This window comes from Schistocerca americana, chromosome 5 (assembly GCF_021461395.2).
Source record: "Schistocerca americana isolate TAMUIC-IGC-003095 chromosome 5, iqSchAmer2.1, whole genome shotgun sequence".
NCBI lineage: Eukaryota > Metazoa > Arthropoda > Insecta > Orthoptera > Acrididae > Schistocerca > Schistocerca americana.
The window spans coordinates 363166311-363191835 of NC_060123.1; the positions used below are offsets into that span (position 1 = coordinate 363166311).

The following is a 25525-nucleotide window of genomic DNA, read 5'->3' on the forward strand; positions in this document are numbered from 1 at the left end:
TAAGTAATCAGCGCAGCTGCACAGCAACGCATCCGGTATTTCCCATGCTCCCTACGTTCCGTTGGCGTTTCACATATCCGAGATAGCTAATACAGACGCACTTCGCGGATAATCATCACTATTTGGTTAGCGAGGCAGAATAACGTTGGCTTCCTGTTCATGCAGGCATCAAAAAAAAGTTTTGCGTCACCTCGGTTCCGAGAGTTCTGGAACCTGTACAGAAAATTGGAGGAGGGATCAACATAAACATCATTTACGCCCTTTTATTGCTCATGAAAACCACACATTCCATGTTGTACCGCCATGCAGTGAGACCTTCAGAGGTGGTGGTCCAGATTTCTGTACACACCGGCACCTCTAATACCCAGTAGCACGTCCTCTTGTATTGATGCATGCCTGTATTCGTCGTGGCATACTATTAACAAGTTCATCAAGGCACTGTTGGTTCAGATTGTCCCACTCCTCAACGGCGATTCGGCGTGGATCCCTCAGAGTGGTTGGTGGCTCACGTCTTCCAGCAACAGCCCTTTTCAATCTATCTCAGGCATGTACAATAGGGTTCATGTCTGGAGAACATGCTGGCCACTGCATTCGAACGATGTAGTTTTCCTGAAGGAAGTCATTCACAAGACGTGCACGATGGGGGCGCGAATTGTCGTACATGAAGACGAATGCCTCGCCAATACCTGCCGATATGGTTGCACTATCGGTCGGAGGATGGCATTCACGTATTGTAAAGCCGTTACGACTCCTTCCATGACCACCAGCGGCATACGTTGGCCCAACATAATCCCACCCCAAAACAGCAGGGAACCTCCACCTCGCTGCACAGTGTGTCTAAGGCGTTCAGCTTGACCGGGTTGCCTCCAAACACGTCTCCGACAATTGTCTGGTTGAAGGCATATGCGACACTCATCGGTGACGAGAACGAGATGCCAAACCTGAGCGGTTCATTCGGCATGTTATACCGCTCTGTGTGGTATCGTGGTTGGAAAGATGGACCTCGCCACGGACGTCGGGAGTGAAGTTGCCCATCATGCAGCCTACTGCGCACAGTTTTGAGTCGTAGCATGACGTCCTGCGAGTGCACGAAAAGCATTATTCAATATGGTGGCGTTGCTGACAGGGTTCCTAGCGGTAGGTAGCGGTCATCCTCTGCAGTAGTAGCCCATGGGCAGCCTGAGCGAGGCATGTCATCGACAGTCCCTGTCTCTCTGTATCTCCTCCATGTCCGAACAACATAGCTTTGGTTCACTCCGAGACAACTGGACACTTCTCTTGTTGAGAGCCCTTCTTGGCACAAAGTAACAATGCGGACGCGATCGAACTATGGTATTGACCGTCTAGGCATGGATGAACAACAGACAACACGAGCCGTGTACCTCCTTCCCGGTGGAATGACTGGAACAGATAGGCTGTCGGACCTCCTCCGTCTATTAGGCGCGGCTCATGCATGGTTGTTTCTATCTATGGACGGGTTTAGTGACATCTGTGAACAGTCAAAGGGACTGTGCCTGTGATACAATATCCACAGTCAACGTCTATCTCCAGAAGTTCTGGGGACCGGGATGGTGTAAAACTTTTTTTGACGTGTGTATTACCTGCGAACGTTCCAAGTTAACATCCAGATCTCTTCACAGTTCCTCATAGTGTGATGCCGTGTGGCCCTGATTACACTGATATGTCTATTTGATGGGAAGATTAAGCACGGCAGTCTTCAGATTTAATCGGGGGGAAGTACGTTAACTATGCGGCGTCCTGCTTCAGTCTCTTTCTTCTTTCCGTCTTATCTAGTGATACACCGTCATTTCAGAACGTTCACTGAAAGGCGAGCGACATGCATAAAGATCTTGCCCAGGACAACAGAGTCAGACTTCTGCGTTGCCCGTAAGGCTCATTACGTTACTATGAACAGTGGTGTTACACATTCAGTGTTCTATGAAAATCAGAGCTGATTACAAATAACTTTTTCGTCTAATAGGCGGAATACAATCATAATTTACCGCAACTACTCCATAAACAATACCTTTGCTTATTTCTGATGGAGTGAAAACATAGCATTCAAATAATCTATTCGTATTGAGAGCATCCAGGTTAAATTCCTGTCTTGCCTCTACCTCGCAGATTTTCGTGGTGTTCGTGTTGCTTCAAATCAGGTATTTCCCATAAAAAAGGCCGTAACATCTTGACCATCTTGACTCCACATAGTTTACATTTGATATTTCTCCCTTCACTGTCGCTCAGATTGTAAATTCTAAAATGGGGAAAAGATACTGGCTTTGTCTTGAGTGGTTTTTATTTAGCAAAACTCACTATTTGTTCCTCTGCTCGCTGAACAATAAGTATTTTTAGATGATAGCACCTTGAACAAAGTACCCTCTTTTTCCCCTCTCTCTTCACCGATACATATTTCGATGATGTTACACCATCAAAAAATGCGTTTATTTTACTCGACAGTACAGATGACTCTGCCATAAACATGTTAAACGGCGCGTTTTCGTCAGTGCAGCTCCTAGATTCGTGACAACGTGGAAAGTACTACCACCAACGTAAATAAAACTAATATAGATCTATAATGCAAAAGGCAGACTACAACGCGAACAACAAAATGTATTGTTCAGTGAAATAAAGGGAAAGCGACACACGGTGGAGTAACATAATCGAAATATCCCAGGGTAAAGAGATAAATACAAGGAACTATGTTATTCTCTTGGCGGAATCATCAAAATATATTTATTACACTGTTTTCCTCTGAAATATTCTTGGAGCTTTTTCCAGTGCAAATAATTTCTAGCAATCTTATTCTGGAGTCATAAAGAAAAAAATTCAGCTTGGGTAGCAGAGGCTGTTATCTGCAGTGCAAGTGCTTGCTGGCGCCATCTCCTCCAGACTCCAGTGCGCTGCCTGCAATTTCATTACGGCTGTGGGGTCAGGCGTCGCATTATTTAACGCCGCCCGTGAAAGTAGTTGCACGTACTACGCCGTATTCGTTAGGCCCGTGCAGCGAAAGTCAGAGATGCTGGAGGCAACGCACACATTGTACTACTGAGCGAACTCATACTCTGTGCTGTGATTATACGGTTCTTAGAACTCTTTAAGAGATGCTTCTAGCGATGGAGAATTTTTGTTGTCATATCAGGCTGATTTTCCTGCTTTAACCTTAGCAAAGACTATATTCGCGCGCCTAATCACCACATTTCCTTCAGAAATGAAAGGCTAATTTCAGCGGCAGAGCATCCCAGAAAACAAATGCAATGAGATGTGAATTGTTTATAGCGAAGGAAGACAACCATCAGCTTCAGATTTCTTTAAGTCCGTTGCACTGTAGAGGTTTCACTTCATCACATGCAATGTGTAAGCTACTTTTGAGGTTCATTAATCAGAGTCCAAGTACCCTGATGAATCTCCCGCACTGTCCCGTTAAAATTCACTGAAGAGCTAAAGAAATGGTACACCGTCCTAATATCGTATAGGGCTCCCGCGAGCACGCAGGATTGTCGCAACACGACGTGGTATGGACTCGACTAATGTCTGAAGTAGTGCTGGAGGGAAGTAACATCATGAATCCTACAGGGCTGTCCATAAATCGGTAAGAGTACGCGCGGTGGGAATCTCTTCTGAACAGCCGTGCGGTTCTAGGCGCTTCAGTCTGGAACCGCGTGACCGCTACGGTCGCAGGTTCGAATCCTGCCTCGGGCATGGATGTGTGTGATGTCCTTAGGTTAGTTAGGTTTTTAGTAGTTCTAAGTTCTAGGGGACTGATGACCACAGATGTTAAGTCCCATAGTGCTCAGAGCCATTTGATTTCTTCTGAACAGCAAGTTGCAAGACATCGCAGACATCCTCAATAATGTACATTTCTGGGGAATTTAGTGGCCACCGAAAGTGTTTAAACTCAGAAGAGTGTTCCTGGAGCACGCCGTAGCAATAATGGACGTGTGGGCTGTCGCATTGTCCTGCTGAAATTGCCCGAGTCCGTCGGAATGCGCTATGGACATAATAGATGCAGGTGATCACACAGGATGCTTAAGTACGTGTCACATGTCAGAGTCGTATCTAAACGTGTCAGGGGTCCCATATCACTCCAGCTGCACACGTCCCACACCATTACAGAGCCTTCACCAGCATGAACAGTACCCTGTGGACATGCAGGGTCCATGGATTCATGAGGTTGTCTCCATACCCATACGCGTCCATCCGCTCGATACAATTTGAAACGAGACTCGTCCGACTAGGCGAAATGTTTCCAGTCGGCAACAGTCCAATGTCAGTGCCGAAGGGGCCCAGAATAGGCGTAGAGCTTTGTGTCGTGGAGTCATCAAGGGTACACGAGTCGGCATTTGGTTCCGAAAGCCCACTCCGATTATGTTTGTCTGAATGGCTCGCACACTGACACTTGTTGATGGACCGTCATTGAAATCTGCAGCAATCTGCGGAAGGTTTGCACTTATATCACGTTGAACGATTCTCTTGAGTCATCATTGGTCCCGTTCTTGCAGTATCTTTTTCCGGGCGTAGCGATGTCCAAGATGTTTTACCGAATGCCTGATATTCATGGTACACTCGTGAAAAGGCGGTACGGGAAAATCCCCACTTCATCGCTACCTCGGAGATGGTGTGTCCCATCGCTCGTGCACCGTCTACAACACAACGTTCAAACTCACTTAAATCTTGCTGACCAGTCATTGTAGCAGCAGTAACCGATCTAACAACTGCGCCTGACACTTGTCTTATGTAGGCGTTGCAGCGCCGTATTCTGCTTGTATTTGAATGCTGTATTTGAATGCGCATACCTATACCAGTTTCTGTGGCGCTTCAGTGTAATGTGGCATTGGCAGACGCACAGCACCTAATTTTTCATACATTGTTCTATAAATGGAAAATTTCCGATCATTCACTACACATTCCGACAGGGCGGGTTCATTCAGAGTTACCTCAACCTAATATATAATCGGATCTGTTGCAGTCTTGTAGCTGCTGCACACAGTGAACCCCTCACCTGTTGTCGTCATTTGAAGAGAGTGAAACCTAGAATCAGGGTTTTAACCTTATAGTGATCAGGTTACTCGCCAGCGTGCAGGTGCCGTCTGAGTACCGATTGCTCTGGGAAACGTGTGAAAGTGCATGTAAGCCTTCCAATTGTCTTTCATGAGCTTCCCTCCGCGTCTTATGGAACGACTCTAAGGGCCCTACCGCTCTGGGGTGCCACGGCAGATCTGCTGACAGAGACGCCAGACGGAAGCATGGGACGCAATGGAGCCTCCCGCACCTAGGCATGCCAGCCAGGCTGTCCTGCATCTGGAACACGGCCGCTCCCGCAGACCTGCCAAGCGCTACCTGCCTCTCACCCGTACCTAGTTTTATCCTCCCGAATCTTTTGTCTGCGAGATTCAGATGAGATCAGCAACTCGGGACACTCAGAACTATTCAAACGAACTGAAAAACAAAAAAAAATCTATTGGGAATTACGAGGGTCATAAATGAAACTCAGTTCGAAGAATAAGCCTCTCCTCATCATAATCGCATTCAAACTACTTACAATACCGGAACCGCGCCACTGCTACGGTCGCAGGTTCGAATCCTGCCTCGGGCATGGATGTGTGTGATGTCCTTAGGTTAGTTAGGTTTAAGTAGTTCTAAGTTCTAGGGGACTGATGACCTCAGATGTTAAGTCCCATAGTGCTCAGAGCCATCTGAGCCACAATAACGCATTTTCTGGACTCTGTCTGGCTGGCGATCGTGAAAATTAACAATCCTCAATTTCCTCGGAGCCTGTTCCTGATGCTCCATTCCAGCCACCAGAGCTTTACGCTACACACAAAGCACGTTTAGTATCCGGGCTATGTAAGTTTCTCTCGAAACCTACTTTCAGGCCTTAATAGCACCTCTACAGCTCCTGCTGCAGTAAGTGACGCTAATGAGCCAGATACATCAGACACGCTAGAAATATTTTAAGAAAAAATATGTAAACAAAGGTGACAGGTTTCCGACTTCATGTCTAAAACATTTGTAAATTTAATTTCAGTTTATAATAACGTACTTTCAAATAAGAATTGAGAAGCACTTCTATGTATACTTTAAGGTTACAACAAAAACTATATATATATCATAAAGCTTTAAACGTGGCTGCGTTGTCAGCGACCTTTACAATGTAAAATTAAAACGATTACAGCCCTCGGTCTGGAAAATGAAGTCTTTTTGACCTAGGCTTCGGCCACGTCTAAGAGTGCCTTCGTCAGATATAAAACATTTAAAACTGGCATGTCACGTATAAAATAAATACGAAGCGATAACACTTTAGTCACAAAATATAACTCTGATGCTACCGCAGCTCGACATGTGGTGCAGCCCTTAGTGGCCTGCCTTCTATGCTTTCTATTTTAATATTTTGTGACTAAAGCGTTATCGCTTCATTTTTATTTTATACGTGACATGCCCATTTTAAATGTTTTATTTCTGATGAAGGCACTCTTAAAAGTGGCCGAAACCTAGGTCAAAAGACTTCATTTTCGCAAACGACGGCTGTAATTGTTTTAATTGTATTTGTAAATATCACTACAGACCACAAATAATTAGCTACCGAGGACACAGGCTGCATCCCTCTGGTGTGCCTGCTGGAGTCTCGTGCTGCCTGACCTGAGCGCTGCCAGCAGTGCGGCCAGCACACTTGCTTACCCGTCTCGTAACCTTGATTTGTTAGATTTTAAGCTGACGTAGCAACGAATTCCGCAACTGATCCCTGTAAAATAGCCACTTTTTCGTATAAACAGCAAGAAAAAAAATTAAGTCACTTATTGAGCAACTTTAATTCTCCTAATAGTGAACACTCAAAGAGCGTACCCAACTTCGTTCTTCGAACAGAAACACTATTGAAGGTCTCTTTTGTTGGTGTGTTTAACGTTCAAAAAGGACTAACTTTTATTTTCAAACACATTACATTTGTTATCATTCATTCAGTAAATGACATAACCTCTGCAATAACTCGCCTACAACAGTGAAAGTAGAGATACGAACACTGAGTAAGACTAACTGGCGTCCTCTCTTTCATTTTGGCTCCATTTAGTTCCAATGCGCGGCTACTCTTACGGTAACTTCTAAATGGTTGCAGTGTGAAGAACATACACTCCTGGAAATTGAAATAAGAACACTGTGAATTCATTGTCCCAGGAAGGGGAAACTTTATTGACACATTCCTGGGGTCAGATACATCACATGATCACACTGACAGAACCACAGGCACATAGACACAGGCAACAGAGCATGCACAATGTCGGCACTAGTACAGTGTATATCCACCTTTCGCAGCAATGCAGGCTGCTATTCTCCCATGGAGACGATCGTAGAGATGCTGGATGTAGTCCTGTGGAACGGCTTGCCATGCCATTTCCACCTGGCGCCTCAGTTGGACCAGCGTTCGTGCTGGACGTGCAGACCGCGTGAAACGACGCTTCATCCAGTCCCAAACATGCTCAATGGGGGACAGATCCGGAGATCTTGCTGGCCAGGGTAGTTGACTTACACCTTCTAGAGCACGTTGGGTGGCACGGGATACATGCGGACGTGCATTGTCCTGTTGGAACAGCAAGTTCCCTTGCCGGTCTAGGAACGGTAGAACGATGGGTTCGATGACGGTTTGGATGTACCGTGCACTATTCAGTGTCCCCTCGACGATCACCAGTGGTGTACAGCCAGTGTAGGAGATCGCTCCCCACACCATGATGCCGGGTGTTGGCCCTGTGTGCCTCGGTCGTATGCAGTCCTGATTGTGGCGCTCACCTGCACGGCGCCAAACACGCATACGACCATCATTGGCACCAAGGCAGAAGCGACTCTCATCGCTGAAGACGACACGTCTCCATTCGTCCCTCCATTCACGCCTGTCGCGACACCACTGGAGGCGGGCTGCACGATGTTGGGGCGTGAGCGGAAGACGGCCTAACGGTGTGCGGGACCGTAGCCCAGCTTCATGGAGACGGTTGCGAATGGTCCTCGCCGATACCCCAGGAGCAACAGTGTCCCTAATTTGCTGGGAAGTGGCGGTGCGGTCCCCTACGGCACTGCGTAGGATCCTACGGTCTTGGCGTGCATCCGTGCGTCGCTGCGGTCCGGTCCCAGGTCGACGGGCACGTGCACCTTCCGCCGACCACTGGCGACAACATCGATGTACTGTGGAGACCTCACGCCCCACGTGTTTAGCAATTCGGCGGTACGTCCACCCGGCCTCCCGCATGCCCACTATACGCCCTCGCTCAAAGTCCGTCAACTGCACATACGGTTCACGTCCACGCTGTCGCGGCATGCTACCAGTGTTAAAGACTGCGATGGAGCTCCGTATGCCACGGCAAACTGGCTGACACTGACGGCGGCGGTGCACAAATGCTTCGCAGCTAGCGCCATTCGACGGCCAACACCGCGGTTCCTGGTGTGTCCGCTGTGCCGTGCGTGTGATCATTGCTTGTACAGCCCTCTCGCAGTGTCCGGAGCAAGTATGGTGGGTCTGACACACCGGTGTCAATGTGTTCTTTTTTCCATTTCCAGGAGTGTATATTTGTTTCTACAGCTAACTGCTCGTAAGATTCTCTGACGGCGCAGGCACGTATTCCGACCCAGTTCTCGGTTTCTTACGAACTCCAGTAACTTTTTTCCGCAGTAAACTAAGCTTCTAACTTAGTTATAACAAACAGTCGTTATGGTGACACAACCAAATCCTAAAATCCACAACAGAAGTTCTTTACAAATTAATGCATTTTTGAGTCACGTTATTTCATTGTCTTTTTTTTTTCTTCTATTTCGTTTCATTCTCTACGCTAGGAAGAGGCGGACTATTTAAGATCCGACCTATTTCAGAGCTCGAGTCATAAAGCTAGTTACGTTTTTCTATCTGTATAGTATCTGGAGAAGATGCGAGAGAGTCACGTGCTGAGAGGCCTCCATGCATCTGTGGATCAGTGGTTTGCACATCAGTCGACGCTGGTTTCCCTGCAAATCTCACATCTGACGAATCACACGAGAGGGATCGAACCTGTGGTCGTCAAACTGCGGCCGAATGAAATATTCGTGCGGACCACTATTTTGTTATAATATGCATGTAGCAGGTAACAGCCTAAGTCAAAATCGTCGACTAACGTTAAGAGCTTATTTAGAATATATTTTTCGTGGACTGTAACAAACAGAAATACTTGCAGAGGCAGTAATGTTTCAAAATCCTCCTCATTTTAATTGACGTTGGTGAATTCGGCCGTGAGCTAAGTTGGCCGCTAGTATCAGGGGCAGAAAGGTAATTAGCGCGGCCAATGCGGGATTAGAGGGCGTGAGAAGGGGAATGTGGTATTGTTTACCACCACTGGCAACTCACGAGCACGTGAGATTCATACCGATCAACCACTGTGTTATAAATTTTGACACGGAAGTAATATGCTTTCGTGAACGCGCGGTACAGTGACGATTATCTTCAAATGTGGTATATACGAAATCCGTAACTGCTCGTTCGAAAGAAACCGTCGATCCTTCAAGATCTTTTGTAAGCGACCAAAGGCGTGATAATCGCGTGGGGAGAGATCAGGATTATAACGCGGCTGCTCGAGTGTCTCCCACATGGCGCAGCTTCTGCGTCAAGCCCTCTACCGACCGGCGTCTTATGTCAAATCGCAACCGGCACGAAACCATTCCACAATGGTGGTTTTCGGCAGAAGTAGTGCCCACACGCTTCTTCATTCTCAGCTGTGTGTCTACGGTGTTTGTTCTTCGGCAGCCAAGAAAAGAGTACTAGCACGTTCGTCCCGTTTGAACGCATTTGATAATAACGTCGCCATATTTCCCGTTTCCGCATTTACCGTACGCACGTCGGAAACACACGAATGCCGCACTAATCCCTTAGCTACATGTCGGTGATTATATACCCGCTACGTAGCATATTTGGTGCAGCAACGCCCTCAAACGGAAATGTTCTGATCGTCCATAACGATATCAGTACACATGCGGCCCGAGGTGCCACAACACATTGTTAATATCGACTCTTCAGGAAATAAGTTTGAAGACCACTGCCCTAAATGTTCAACTGCACTACGAGCTATAGAATTTGCGGATCAAACCATGTGCCCCCCTCCCGTGAAAACGTTTACAGTTCACTGAAGCGAGTGTTACCTGATGATTGATTGGCAATGGAAACAGTTAGCAGAACATTCCATATACTTCATTGCCCTAGACAATTTCAAGATGTAATTTTCCTGATAAAACTGCCCAACTATCTCGTGTTTCCCCAAAACCTGTTTCCCAGTCCATTCTCTAATGTTTTTTGCCGATCACACTGACATCCATCAACCCTATGAAGCAGAGAACGTGGCTAATCTGAGAAAACAAATGGCTCTGACCACTATGGGACTTAACATTTGTGGTCATTAGTCCCCTAGACTTAGAACTATTTAAACCTAACTAACCTAAGAACAGCACACACATCCATGCCCGAGGCAGGATTCGAACCTGCGACCATAGCAGCAGCGCGGTTCCGGACTGAAGCTCCTAGAACCATTCGGTCACAGATAAAACAGCCCAACGTCAATAAGCAGTAGTTCACCTATCATTAGAATTGGTGCATAAACGCCTGTGTGACACAGTTCACGGAATTGTTATTCGCCCAATTGTAGTATCCGACTGCTTCTTGTTTTACTTCGACATTCTTCGTAGTATGTCAGGCGCCCTTAATGCAATATCGAAGCCTGTACTCTTCTAAGACTTCTGTCAGAGGCCTTAATGAGGTCCTTTAATCACCAATCACTATTTTTAATCGATATTATTGTTAGTCCACGTTGAACATTCTACAAGGGAAGGGCCATTATAGAAATGCTGTAAGCCTGGATCAAGATAATGCATCTTGAAACGATTCTGAGCAATACAAGTTGACTCGACTTCTTGACTGCAAATGAACTTCGACTCGATAACACCTAAAGGAAAAGATCATCAGTGCGTTACTATGGGAACGTCAACACCTCCAGCAAATCGACGTTTAAATTAAAGGCAAAAAGTATGTAATTAGGCGACAGCCGTAGAGACACTACCAGAAACGTCTTCGGATATACGCACACTAAGGCTCTTAGAGGGACGGAGTTCGGGCGGCAAACCGAAACACGATGAGTTGGTTGGTTGGTTGTTCTGGGGAAGGAGACCAGACAGCGAGGTCATCGGTCTCATCGGATTAGGGAAGGAGGGGAAAGCAAGTCGGCCGTGCCCTTTGAAAGGAACCATCCCGGCATTTGCCTAACACGATGAGTATCTGCACCTGGATCATAATGGCCTTCGGGATCACAATGGCCTTTTTGCTGAGCACTTGGTCTGTGAGAATGGGACAGATGGGTTTGGATCTTGAGCAGACTTGTAGCAACATTTTTTCTGACGAAATAACCACCACAGTCCAAGAGCAGGAACTCCACACCACAAGCGATTCCCACATAGAATCACTAGTATAACATAGCGCTGGTGGTAGAGGATCACTGTACCCTAATTTAGCGCTGTGGTCAGTTCTGACCACTTCATAGTATCGATGAGACACAACAGACACGTGCAGCTCACCAGTATTCGTAGAGAGTACGACTTTGCGGTCGGCCCTGGGGAGTTGCCGCGCTTATCCGCTGCACTTGCAGACGCTTCACCACTGGCCGCCAAGCTGGATGGTTAAAGGTTAGCACACACGCCGCTAACGGCTCATCGCTAAATTGAACGCTGACAACGTGTGCAATATGTAATATTCCTAGCCTTTTCGATCCACAGATAGATTCTCATATTTTGGAACTGATGTCTTTTTTTAATTATCATAATATTTAGTAACATTTATCAACAATGCGTCACAGGTAGTATGTCGTATGTAGTACTTAAGTTATTAGTTTCTACTCCATGTAAATTATCACAGTTCACATAAATGTTATTCTGTATGATCGAATACTTCACTGCTACGTATCATTACACTGATTTTTCTGTTTGTTGTTCTAACACTTTTGTAGGGTAAGCTCGGGTGTATCGGGACAAAAAATTTGAAAATTTATAACACTGTTCTTTTTGTTAGTAGAAACTGTAAAGTTCTTAGTTCATTCTTTATCATACTTAAGGAGAAAATTACGATTCATATTGCTATTGTTATCAAATACACAGAAAATACGTTAAAGATAACAATTAGGTACCACATGTCTCTATTTACTCTTGCCAGTACGCATGAATCGGGACTGTCACTAAGATGAATCAAGCAACTGTTACAATAACATTTTTCTCCTTTTAACTGTGATGTACTGTACTTATATGTTAAGAAAGTATACTGAGTGTCTCAGGACAACTGTCCATGGATTTTTCCAATGACGTGTTGCTTATTAAGGCCCTTGCAACGGTATGAAGAGACACCTTCAGCCTTCCTGAATCTTATTTCAGGACTGCACGTACGAAAAGCAATAAGCCAATCAATTCCTGCAATCTAATGAATCACAAAGTTCGAAGAGGCCGGTTCAGCGCTGACCAAACCGAAATCCGAGCGACCAAGGTCATCAAGAACGGGTGAATCTGTGGAGAGTGTAAATCGATCTGTTCCTGACGATCCTAACCTCTCAATTCGTATGCGAGCGAGTTCTTTAAATAAACATAGATCATCACTGCACCGAATCCTGCAAAAGACCTTAAATTGAGCCCTTAAAAATCCAATTGGTGCAAAAACTAAAGCTGGGTAGTAGATTTAAAATAAACAAAATATTAGAAATCAGAAGTTTCTATTAGTTTCAACACCTGGTTTTTGCTGAGAGAAGTTCAGAGCTTGACACTAGACGGTCACTATGTCAAGTAGTTTTCTGATACATCAAGTACAGACAATAATCTGGAGATTGCAGCAGCTTATTATACGCAGTTCATCTCTACTAGGGAATTAACATTCTAAAACTGTCCAGAGCTTACCCTACTTACAGCTACATCTGCATCTACGTTATTACTCTGCAATTCACAATTAAATGCCTCACAGAGGGTTCATCGAACCACCTGCAAGTTACATCTCTACCATTTCATTTTCTAGGAGCGCGTGGGAAAAACGAACGCTTAAATCTTTCTCTGCGACTCTGATTTCTTTTATAGTGCCGCGCGTAGTGACCGGGCGGTTTGAGGCGTCATGTCGCGGACAGCGAGGCCCCTCCCGCCGGAGGTTCGAATCCTCCCTCGGGCATGGGTGTATGTGTTGTTCTTAGCATAGGTTAGTTTAAGTAGTATCTAGGGACCGATGACCTAAACAGTTTGGTCCCTTAGGAATTCACACACATTTTAACATTTGAATCTTTTATACTACTATGATGATCATTCCTTCCATGTAGGTGAGCACCAACAAAATATTTTCACACTCTGAGAAGGAAGTTAGTGTTTGAAATTTCATGAGAAGATCTTGTCGCAACGAAACACGTCTTTTTTTTAATGACTGGCACCCCAATTCACATATCATATCCGTGGCGCTTTCTCCCCTATTTCGTGATAGTACAAAAGGAGCTTCCCTTTTTTGAAATTTTTCGATTTCCTGAGTAAATCCGTCGATCCTGTCTGATGCGGATCGCACACCGTACAACAATTCTGCAGTTGGGGAAATACAAGCGTAGTGTAGGCAGTCTCTTTAGTAGACCTGTTGCATTTTCCCAGTGTTCTGCCACTAAATCGTAGTCTTTGTTTTGCTTTACCCATAACATCATATATATTATCGTTCCAGTTTACGTTATGCGTAATTGTAATCCCTAAGTACTGAGTTAAATTAACAGCCTTTAAATTTGTGTGATTTATCGTATGACCGAAATTTAGTCGATTCCTTTTGGTAATCAGGTGGAAGACTTCACACTTTTCATTATTTAGCCACTTTTCGCACCATACAGATAACTTGTCTAAATCGTTTTGTAATTTCGTTTGATCATCTGATGACTATATGAGACGGTGAATGACGGCATCATCTGCAAATAATGTAAGAGTGCTACTCGGATTGTTTCCTACATCGTTTACGTACATCAAGAACAACAGAAGCCTTATAACGCTTCCTTGGAGAATGCCAAATATTACTTCTGTTTTACTCGATGACTTTGTGCCAGTTACTACGAACTATGGCCTTTATGACAGGAAATCACTAACCCAGTCGCACAACTGAGACTATAATCCATAGGCACGCATTTTTTTTAGAAGTCGCTTGTGATGCATGATGTCAAAAACCTTCTGGAAACCTAAAAATATGGAATCAATTTGACATCGACTGTCAATAGCACTTCGTGGTAATAGAGAGCTAGTTGTGTTTCACAAGAACAATATTTTTTGAATCTGTGCTGGCTGCTTGTCTACAGGTCGTTTCTTCGAGATAACTGATAATATTCAGACACAGTATATGTTCCAGAATCGTACTGCAAACCGACGTTACACTTTTGGGTCTGTAATTCAGCGGTTTACTGTTATCTCCTTTCTTGGCTATTGGTGTGACTGTTGCAATGATCTAGACCTCACGCATGGATCTTTCAATGGGTGGTCGGTTGTATATGAGTGCTAAATATGGAGCTATTCCATCAGCATACTATGAGAGGAACGAGGCTGGTATACAATCTGATGCCTTGTCTTTATTGAGTGGTTTAAGCTGCTTTGCTGCACCGAGGATATCTACTTTTACCTGTTGTTCTTGCTTCGAATTCTGGATTATTTACTTGGTCTTCCTTGGTGAAGGAATTTCGGGAATCCGTATTTAGCAAGTCCGTTTTAGTGGCACTACCATCAGTAACATCACCATTGTTATCGCGGAGTGAAGATATTGTTGTGTCTTTCTGGTAGTGTTCTTTGCATACGACCGGAATCTGTTGGAAAAACTGCTTCATGCTTAAATCACACCTGCTGTCAAAAGCATTGCAAGAATTGATCCGAAGAAGAGTAGCCAAGAATGTCGCAATTATTTCATAGTGATTGTCTAATATTCAGGCCCGGATGGATTTAGGGGGGGGGGGGGGGGGGGAGGGGGGGCGGAGCGCAAACCGTGGTATCTGCCCGAGCGGCAATTTCAGGGAGCGCCAAATTCATATTCTTGAAGCAAAAAACCTAGTTTCACAAAGCGCCTAGCATCTAGCGCACTTTGGTTTATCCATTGTTCATATGATTTTGAAACGCATCGCTGTTGGTCTTTGAACATTTTTGAACACATCCTAAGTTGATTTCTAAACGAATCATAAGTTTATTTTTGAGTGCGTGAATAGTGTACGTGATGTCTCTGACAGAGGAAGCATCATCGCATCTAGAAATTAACTTTCCCGCAGACAAAATGGGACGGGGCTATACGAGCTGAGTCGAACAAACCCGAACGGGTGGGTGCGAGGTGGGTGCCAATTGTTGTTTGTTTATGTGGTTGACCGCGTGTGCGAATGACAAGCCTTGTTATAATTATACCAGAGTGGAAATAAACTTCTCTGCCTCGTGATGACTGGGTGTTGTGTGATGTCCTTAGGTTAGTTAGGTTTAAGTAGTTCTAAGATTGTTGGTAAGGACGAGGAAGGGGAAGAAACGGGGACAGCACACAAATTATATGGCTGAATATAACGATTCCAAATTTATATTAAAATTTAGTACTACTACTACTACTTTTCGATCTTCTGCTTGAGAAACTGAAGTGTATGAAGGAAACGTGAAACTATTTCCTAACATAAAACTTTATGCTTGTAGTAGGCCTAATAGGCATTTGATATTGGTACTACGTGAATTATGTTCTGTCGAGTTATTTATGTAACGAGATAGATAAAAATGACAGTTTTTTAGTATGTGTTACAATTGTTGTAATACTAAAAAAGCTTGTTTCGTTTTATCTAGCTGACAGTGACAAAACAGACGTAATCAAGACGAGCAAGGACACCAGTCTTGGGTATCATTCATATTAACAGCTTTTTCAGTATTAGACGACGACATTTTGATTTTTCATGTAGCAAAACGTTTGACGAACCCGATGAGATAATAGATTCTTTTGCAGAAAGGAAGCCTCGCGGCAAGAAGCTGTAACAAGATTAGAGAGAAAAAATCCTGATACCTAAGGATTGAAGAAATGTGAACCGTCTTGCTTTTCTCTTGTCTTTAATGCTTTTATGTTCACTATATTTAATTTTATGCCACACAAAAGAGAAAGTTATTACCCAATAGACAATAAAGACTGCAAATTTTCTGAAGAGTCTTTATTATCAAAAATGGTTCAAATGGCTCTGAGCACTATGGGACTTAACATCTGAGGTTATCAGTCCCCTAGAACTTAGAAATACTTAAACCTAACTAACCTAAGGACATCACACACATCCATGCCCGAGGCAGGATTCGAACCTGCGACCGTAGCGGTCGCGCGGTTCCAGACTGAAGCGCCTAGAACCGCTCGGCCAATTGACCGGCTCTTATTATCCCGCTCACAAATAATCCTACCCAGTATTGTGAGGTTTCTGTTTAAACTGAGGGAGGATGTCAAACCGGCCGACTGGGAGCTAGGGAAGCACCACAGGACATTATAATTTCCCCTCTCATGAATATATTTTTGATGTCTTGCTTACAAAGTATACATCTTTGAATTCCACAGAGCGAAATATAGTGACGTGCGGTAGAGGAACGCTGTGTGGCGTGGCACTCCACTTAGGCACACTGAAGACCAGATTATATGTCTTACATTTCCACGAACATACATATTTCATATATCAAACTCTTCAGAAAGATGTGCGCTACAAAATGAACAAAGTTTTGAATTTTTTTAAAATTATGACGTCCTATCTCAAACGCACAAGAGCACCGTCAACTTTTTCCCTGGTTCGGAAATTCCGTAGATCCGGGGCTGTTAATTTTATCTGTTAATGCAGCGTTTTTGTCCAACAGAGTAGCACTAAGCTTTAACGTGGTACATATTTTCTGAATTCGCCTTTGACTTACACTGTGACGAGCTATTGTGCAGTAACGGTGTCTGTTGCAGAGCGGAACTCGGCGCTCCAGGAGGCGGAAGGCAGCCGCAGCGGAGGCGGCGCCGGGGGCGCTGGGGGCGGCCAGTGGTCGCGCAAGCGGCGCCGCCGCTCCTCCAGCCTCTACAAGAACGTCGGCTCGTTGTGCTGTCTCTGCAGCCGACCCAACTACCTGTGACTGGCGCTCCTCCAGCCTCCACAAGAACGCCAGTCCCTCTCCGCAACCGACCCAACTACCTAATACTGCCGCTTCTGCAACCTCTACCACCGGGTCCGGCTGCCATTGCTGCACCGGCCGTGACCTCACCGACGGGACGCCACCTGATGACTGCGCAACAGTTGATACACTACTGTGTTCACCCTTCCGGCGAAGGGATGTAGCAGACTGTGCGGTCTATGTCGTCAAATACTTCACCATCATTTACGCAAATCTGAGGGGTGCATCTCCTTACTAGGAGCACAGTAATTACTTCTTGTAGTCAACAGCACTGTTCTCTCATCCCAATCAATTAGCACGTGCCGGTCTGAGTTGGAATGCTAACTATGCACGGTGGAAAAAGAGCAGTGCCCTTCAATACTACCGAGAGATAGACATTCCAAAAAGAACACTGTAAGGAGGCGATTAAATTGAGACCGCATCCATATAGCTGCCGCTGCGTATGTGCAGCTCTTTCCCAAATGCAACTTAAGAGAATCTGTGGCTTCATCAATGGTAAAAAGCAGTAGCATCACTGACCAGACGTACTCGTTAAAACTTCGTTCAGCGCCCTGGGCAAAATTCTCACAGTCGCCTATAATCTTTGCAGGCGTCAGGGGAACAATAATGTTACCGACCGTCGAATCGACGAAAGTTTTAACGCTGGACGTAATGTCAGCGATGGTCACATGACAGATAGATGCCCTTTCTCACAGCACTACGTAGTTAAATGATGAAGTGTACGGTATTCGCATACAAAAACAAACTTCATATGATAGAATTAATCCTTGTACTGTAGCCACTGAAAACTTGAAATTAGCAAAAATCGTCAATTACTCGACAAGTCTCCTCAGCTAACACTCCCTACGTGATCACCCACATACCGTTCAGATGTAACCGTATGATGGATAGATAATAGACTCGTCCACAACTTTAGACTTTGCAGCTTTCTAGTGTGACCACACCAATAATGTAAGGAGACACTCTCACCGTTTCCACAGACTCAGAACCACACGAGCAGGACCATTTGTGTAGTAAACATTCGAAGCTTGTAAAGGCAGTGGCGATATTTCCGCCGTTAGTGTAGATCCTTGCACGTAAATTCCGATCCACGATACCTCATAACACAGCAATCAACCTCTCCCCACCTTAATGCATCAAGTCATCTTGCCAAATCTGTAACACCTGTTGAAGAAAACGCGTGTGAATATGGGCACATTAGACGTCGTGTACAGATAACGATGTGTCTCGAGCTCTGCTTCTGCTTCGTGTACAGTGAGCTGGGAAGATACACCGTGTCTTAACTAAAATCCCATTCTTTACAGCAAATGCACCAGTGCAAGACGTAAACCTACGATGAAGTTCTATACCCTCGCTCGTTTGTGCTCCTCTCCTAATTCCTACGTAGCGTTTTAGTACAAGCATTTAAAGACAGCTGACTACGTTTAGGCAACTGCCTGTAACATTAGGAATATCAATCCCTTTCTCCATGTTTACAAGGAACGCAGTTGTTTGTGCGTCGTCTACAGTTCAGTAGATATTGCATTTTCTAAATAATCCGTATCCTCGAACAGATTTTACCAAGCAGCAGTTTGCAGCTACTATTTATGAAGGTATTTTTTGGAAATTTTGGAGAGATTAAAAAAGAAAAGACGTTTTATTGCCAAAGTTATATTTAGAGGAAATATCGTCTTGTTAGGTTTGTAGCACATGTTGGTATTTTTCAGAACGTTTACCACGATGTTGACCGAGTCCACTTCACAAAAATTCTCCTTCTTTTCCGTATAAGTATCAAAGAAGTATTGTTTGCAACTCTTAAATACTAAATGAAATAGGAAAAATAATATCTCTGTAAAATCGGCGCGTTTTTCACCCTTACTTACGGGTAAATCATAGATAATACAAGTTTCTGGAAGTTTTGAAAGAATGTAAAAATCAGCTGTGTTGCTGGATACTTGGTCAACAAATACTGTATTATAGATGATTATTCTACTGTATTATACTCATAGCTGTAGAGCCCTGAATATTTTCGGGCTTAAAGGAAAAAGCAATACTTAATGATATACATATATAAATCTAACTTTGGGGAGTATTTTTTAAGCATGCCGTTTTAATATAATTACTATTGCTATGATACATATACAAATACACACACCGATAGAGTACTCCGCTATTGTCCGTAGCTCCGATGGTCAGTATCAAGGAGATGACGCCTCTATTTCCTTCACCTGAGCCACGTGCTCCACCTTCCAACTTGTTGTGACACGTTACGTGTCCTGGCGAGTACTCTTAACGACTCCACTTTATCGATTAAGCGGACCAATGTTTGACATAGCCACCAAGCAGGTATCGATAGTCTTTAGCATGAACGGACGCCAATGATGTTATTGACTGAAAAGCAACAACAGCGGCAGACAGAATATAAGAGCTTGTACTGAGTGGTAAGTCGTTTCCTGTCGAACGGCATTCGGCAGGATAGGATGAAGGACTACGAAACTACTAATTGTAGGTTTTAATACCAGGTTTATATTTACTCTGTTCATTTAGCGCCCTCGATAATCCGTGACTGTTATTCGAATCTTTCTCTCCCGCTACAATGTCCCTTTCATTCATCTTCGCAGATGCCTATAGCAAACGACGGATAATAGTTCATTCTGTTATTTCTCTCTCTCTCTCTCTCTCTCTCTCTCTCCCCCCCCCCCCCCCCCCCCCCTCCCCGCACCATTCCAATTACTTGCACAAATCGAGCACAGGCAAATATCTGTGTCGCAACCCCTTTTACGTTCATCTTCACATCCAACAAGGATCTGTACACTTGAGATGACAGAATCGTTTTACAGCGTTAAATCTTCGTATTCTGAAATTCGACAGTATCGCTTCGTCAAAAGAAAGTAAAAAATTCAGTAACACGTCTCAAATCTTCCCTTTAATCCGAACTGTAGAGGGTCCCACACGCTCGTGGCATATTAAACAATGAGTTACACAAGGATCTTGTAACGGTCTCTCTGTACCTTTCACTATACGTTCCCAATAAGTCGACTTTGTTCACTTACTTTGTAAGTTCGTCCTTCACATCGCTTCGTAACGACATCCTTAGATAATTAACGTTTGTGGCTGATTTCAGGATAAATCGCTAACGCACACCCAAAAGCTACCTGAAAGTTTCCTATTTAAGCCCATTATTTTGCTTCTGCTCACATTCAACGTAAGCTGCAATTCGTAGCCCGATTTTGATATTCGGCCATATCGTTCTGATTTTCCTGTCGCTGTAATAGCATGGAACTTTCCTGCACACAACTTCGTTCTCATTAGTTACCCTTAATGCAGAGCTCAACCTGACCAAAAGTTTGTTTATATGTTCCGAGAATAAGGGCCGCCTCAGTCGTCATCTCGGATACTTTTGGTAACCTCAGCGTCTCTTCTAGTAACTTTTTCATTCTTATTTATTTAACTAATCTGTAAAGGCCTTTCCGTTTCTCTATTTCTCTGTCCTCTTAAACCTTTGAGTTATTTGCAACTACTTTTTATGGGATCCTGGTTCCTACAGCCGGCCATTTTTCACATTCATAGTGTTATGGTACAAGCGTAGAGTTAGAGGCGCTTCATTTGTCAGCTGAGAAGCAATATATGAGACTAGTATCTCTGGTAGCAAACGGCACTCTGGTCTTGTGTCTTCCTTGCTCCGATGAACAAGTGTCATGTTCCCTTCCACATATCAGATTTCAGTCCTTTTCCCGTATTCTGATGTTCCAGAATTGGAATTGGCTGTTCACTCACCATCGCTTTCGACTTTCCGAATTAAGTGATAGTCAGACAATCTGCTCATTGTCCTATTTCTTCATCCTTTCCTACTTGTTCCTCACATTTACTCTAGTTTTGACTGCTTTTTTACCATATAATCACATGCTTTCGTGAGTGAAATCCAGTGCCTTAAAGGGCTTTGCCCAAGTTATAGGTACAATTTTACACTTCATTAGACTACACCGCTGTCATAGAACTAAGTAACTTTTATTAAAATGCCCTTTGGTTACCAACACAGCCCACTAAACAGTAGTGATAAACTGGAACAGTCTTCATCTGAGTTACCTTTGAGGGCTTTCCACTTTAATAAAGCAGAAAAGAAACAATAACGACTGCTATGAAAAGAAATGATAGCGACTCCATGGGGACCTGTTTATCATCTTTGATTAAATTGAGTGAGACACACACTCATACACACACAGACACACACACACACACACACACACACACACACACAATCACACACACACACATACTCTACAACATTTAATGCCCAGGCGATTATCGTATCTTCGAGACAAAATTAGCCGGAACTCTTTCCTCTCAGAATCGATCATCTCCATCATGCCTAAAGCAGCAAAGTGAGGAATAATTCAAAATGACTGAGTGAAGAGATGAAAAGCCACAGCTCGCGTGACAGTTTGTAACTAACATTAATGACTAGTAATTAACAACGCCCATCATGAAAGTAATAGACAATATTGGTCGTATAACGAGCTGGATGCAATGTGACTTATATACCATGGATTGGAGCAAATGCGTTTACAAAGCAAAACATCCTGAAATTCATCATATAATTAAAACACAACAATTCCGATTTATTGGTTGTTAGTTTTGCAGTCCCATCTAGAAACTGAAATTACAAGTCAACATTAGAGGCATTCATTTCATTTATTTCACTAAAAATCTTAATTCCATTATATCTTTCCGGTGTATCGAAAGTTTTCTACGAAATATTTAAATACACTGCCTTCTAAAATGGAACGTAATTATGTGAAGAGTAGTATCTTTTTGAAAAATACTCATTTATAGAATGACATCTGTCCTGTAAAAGCGAAAGAACGAACGATTTACCGATACATTGAGTGAATACTAAGATAATTATGGTACAACATCAGTGCTTAGAAAACTGGTATGCCAGACAATATGTACTCCTATACTTGTGGTGCTGAGATGGTCCTAAAGCATTGCACGCATTCAAGGTTCAGCGAAGACATAACGTCTCGGTGATGGATAAATGGTTCACTTTGACACAGCTGAAGACCTAAAAGAAGAAAAGGTATAATTTAAATTGATTGGCCTTGTATGATTACCTAAGATCTGTGGCTTTCATAAGTAGAGGTAACAGTGGAGTCTCAGTGTAAATAGAACAAATATATAAATTACAGTCAGTTAGTGATTATAAACATGAACTCGAATGCTATTCGCAGTTTAAAGTAGAAACGTAATGTCATTTCACGCCCGAATTTTCATGTCAAACTATGACACCATAATGATTTTATGCAATGTTAAGGGCTATGGCATACAATAAGTGATCAGGATTGTAACATTCGAAATGACACTGCAAGTATCCCTGTTAAATGCAACATTTTAAGTCCTATAATTCTGATATCATCTCACACCAATGGCAACTGATAATGTCACGAACTAGAGGTTCGTGATAAAATCTGCCTACTGCATAATAAGAGCTAGTCCTCCGACTTATGACTGTATAACTGGGAGCAAGTAGTAGACAGATTTCATCATCAACCCCTGTTTTCTAGAAGACTCTCCACTATTTAGTACAAACAATAGTAGTAAATTATTGCGCTACTTACACACAAGAGCGACGATTTACCATCCTTCCTGGGCGTACTCCAGGCATAAAGCAGCTGATAACTCGCATTTAAATCTGCTTGAAGCTGTCGCTGAATGTAATAGCGGCACCCATGCGGCAAGTCGCATAGTTTCTGGTAGCGACAGCGCACAGAGCTGGCGCTCGCACAGTGAAAGGCAGAAGCAGGTCGCGGATGGCAGCTGCTCGCGTCGCATCGCTCCTGCATTCAAGCGCGCCTCATATCGACAGCGGATTACAGCTGCGTGCTATAATGAACGCACATCAGCCCACTCGGTAGCGCCCACCAGATGGTGCGCCAATCCGAAGCGCAGGGTTTGTATATTGTGCTATGAAGAAATGTTTTGAACTGTCAGGATTTACTTGGCACGTAGAAAAACCTCACAGGACAAGTGAACTCCGGAAGTCATTGTGGACATTAAAATTCATCATAAGACATTGATGAAATCCGAAAGTTGGATTTATGGCCTGGTTGAGTGAAGGGTTCAGACTTTATTTTCATCTACCCCAAGCATAGGTAATATCACAACTCTTGGTTCTACTGCAGCCAAATAATGGATGACGGATAGTCCTCAATTCGTCCGCGAGATCTTGAAGTCGTATGCTCAGAGGGAATGACATTTCATGGGCTGTGGATTGCTTTGCCACCGATGAACAGAATGTATGCAATGTTTCCCTACTCAGAGTTAGTCCTTAATTCTATGGCGATGACATATAATAGATGTAACGAGTACTAATTGGTCCTGAATAATCTCAAGGACCTGCTACAGTTGCCAGATGTAGTTCGTTACGTTGTTTCTCGCGTTCGCTTCCTGACAGTTTTTTCTTTCCTCTGAGACTTTATATTTACTTTTTTACAAAATTATACTAGCCAAGGTAATCCTGGCCTCACATTCGCGATACGTGTACTTGAATAGATCTATAAATTTTGAAATGCAAGGGTATCGACAAACATGTGAGTAATCTTTAGCACATAAGTACTTTTTGGAAATTCAAGACATTCCTCGCCCTCCTTTCCTTCTCTAACTTCTTCAGGTCTCTTATCTCTAGGAGGCTTTTGTGATCATTGCATACTCCAGCTGTACATTGGCGAAAACTCTAGATGTTCTTTACCTAAAATACAATTGTCTTTTGGCTTGCTTCTCTCACAAATATCTGAAAATAATACTTGATTATTACAGAACGGAGTTTCACCTCCGTTGAACAACACTTACTTTTCAACTTCCTCTGAAATATCTTTCAGCACATCATCAACAAGTCCTTATTTTTATAACAAACCTTAATTACTGGTTCGTAGACCATTCATTTGTTCTGGTTCGGAAAACTGTTAACTTTTTAATTGATATTATTCTCCACATGCTCATGTTTATCTCGTGAATTCAGGAACTTGGAAATACTGCAAACTTCATAACTATCTCAACAGCACTCGTCAGTGTTACGCAACGGGTTCACGAAGAATATCATGTATAACTGCGTTCGTGGAGATGTAGCACCTGCTCCGTTCACAGCCGCCGTCTACGATCATGATGTGTGTCTGAAGATGATCTTAAACAGGCCGAAACCGGTAACCTTACATTAAAAAGTTTATTACGGTTGTGACTGTTTATATTCAATTTCAGATTTTAAATAAACGGCTGTACTCCAGAGATTCATGTTCTCAAAAATTACTGATATAATGTGTCTTCGTAGAACACGAGTGCCTGCAGGTGTGGTGCAAGGAGAAACCTTGGTTTCATACATTTAGTGTTCAACAACGACGAAAGACGTTAAGGATTAACGTGTCCACCATTTTCAATTTTCTGTTTTCATATGAGGAACTCGTTATTCGGATATCAACTTCGAAAGAATAGCCACAACATACTAGCCAACTAAAACTGTTGAATGTTCCACCAACAATAAGATTTTTAATTAACATACCTCATAAAAATGGGCTCTCTGATGATGACACAAACTGTCAGGTATGGACATAAAGGAGAGGTCCTGTTTTGAAAACTCATGGCGAAAGCAGTCTTATAATTATTTTGAAAACATGTCTTCGGTGGAACGCTATAAACCAAATAATGACTAATACACCGTGAAATTCACCTTTGTTTGACGAAGTAAGCTGTTTACATCTTTTTGTCCACCCTCATAGCTTCTTTTGCTTCATTTGTTTAGGAACATCTTAGCTGTAATTGTGATATGCGAATAACATGGTGGTAATACCACAGTTCAATGTCTGCATCGATAAATCACATACTTACCTAAGACGATAAAGATCAAGGAACATGTAACATACCAGGATTTTGTTCCTCTGATACAAAACTTTCATTACCGATTACAGTAGTAGTGTTCTTTCTAATAGACTTCGCACTGATTCACTGTACAATGTATGATTAAGACATTATACTACAAAGGGAAGCTATTTAAGTTACCAGTGATATTGCTTTTACTAGTTTCCATCACCTTCTTTTCTCTCAGTTTATCCCATAAATAATTGAACTTTGCTTCGTATGGTTGTCTTTTTGCCACTACTTCCTTATTAAATTAGTTGGACTAATGCTGTTGGTACATCATTCAGATCACTTTGAATGATTTGGAATTTATTTGATAGCATTCGACACTTGAATGAAACTTTCAAAGTCCGTTTCTTCGCTGTTTTACAAATGTAAAATTGGCGCTTTGTTGGTAGAATACAGAGTGCACATTTAAGTAATTTTTGTAGTAGCATCGCAGTGAAAGTAGTCTTCTAAAAAGGCCCACAACTTTTTA

At 43.3% G+C, this 25525-nt stretch overlaps 1 protein-coding gene across 1 annotated transcript in view; it reads left to right on the plus strand.

Annotated features, from left to right (window-relative positions):
• LOC124616385 overlaps positions 1–17121 on the plus strand; it is a 160305-nt gene extending 143184 nt beyond the window's left edge. The window contains exon 5 of the mRNA XM_047144690.1: positions 16958–17121. Coding sequence (XP_047000646.1) covers positions 16958–17121 — 164 coding nt within the window. The remainder of the gene's footprint in view (positions 1–16957) is intronic.
• Positions 17122–25525: the final 8404 nt, after the last annotated feature.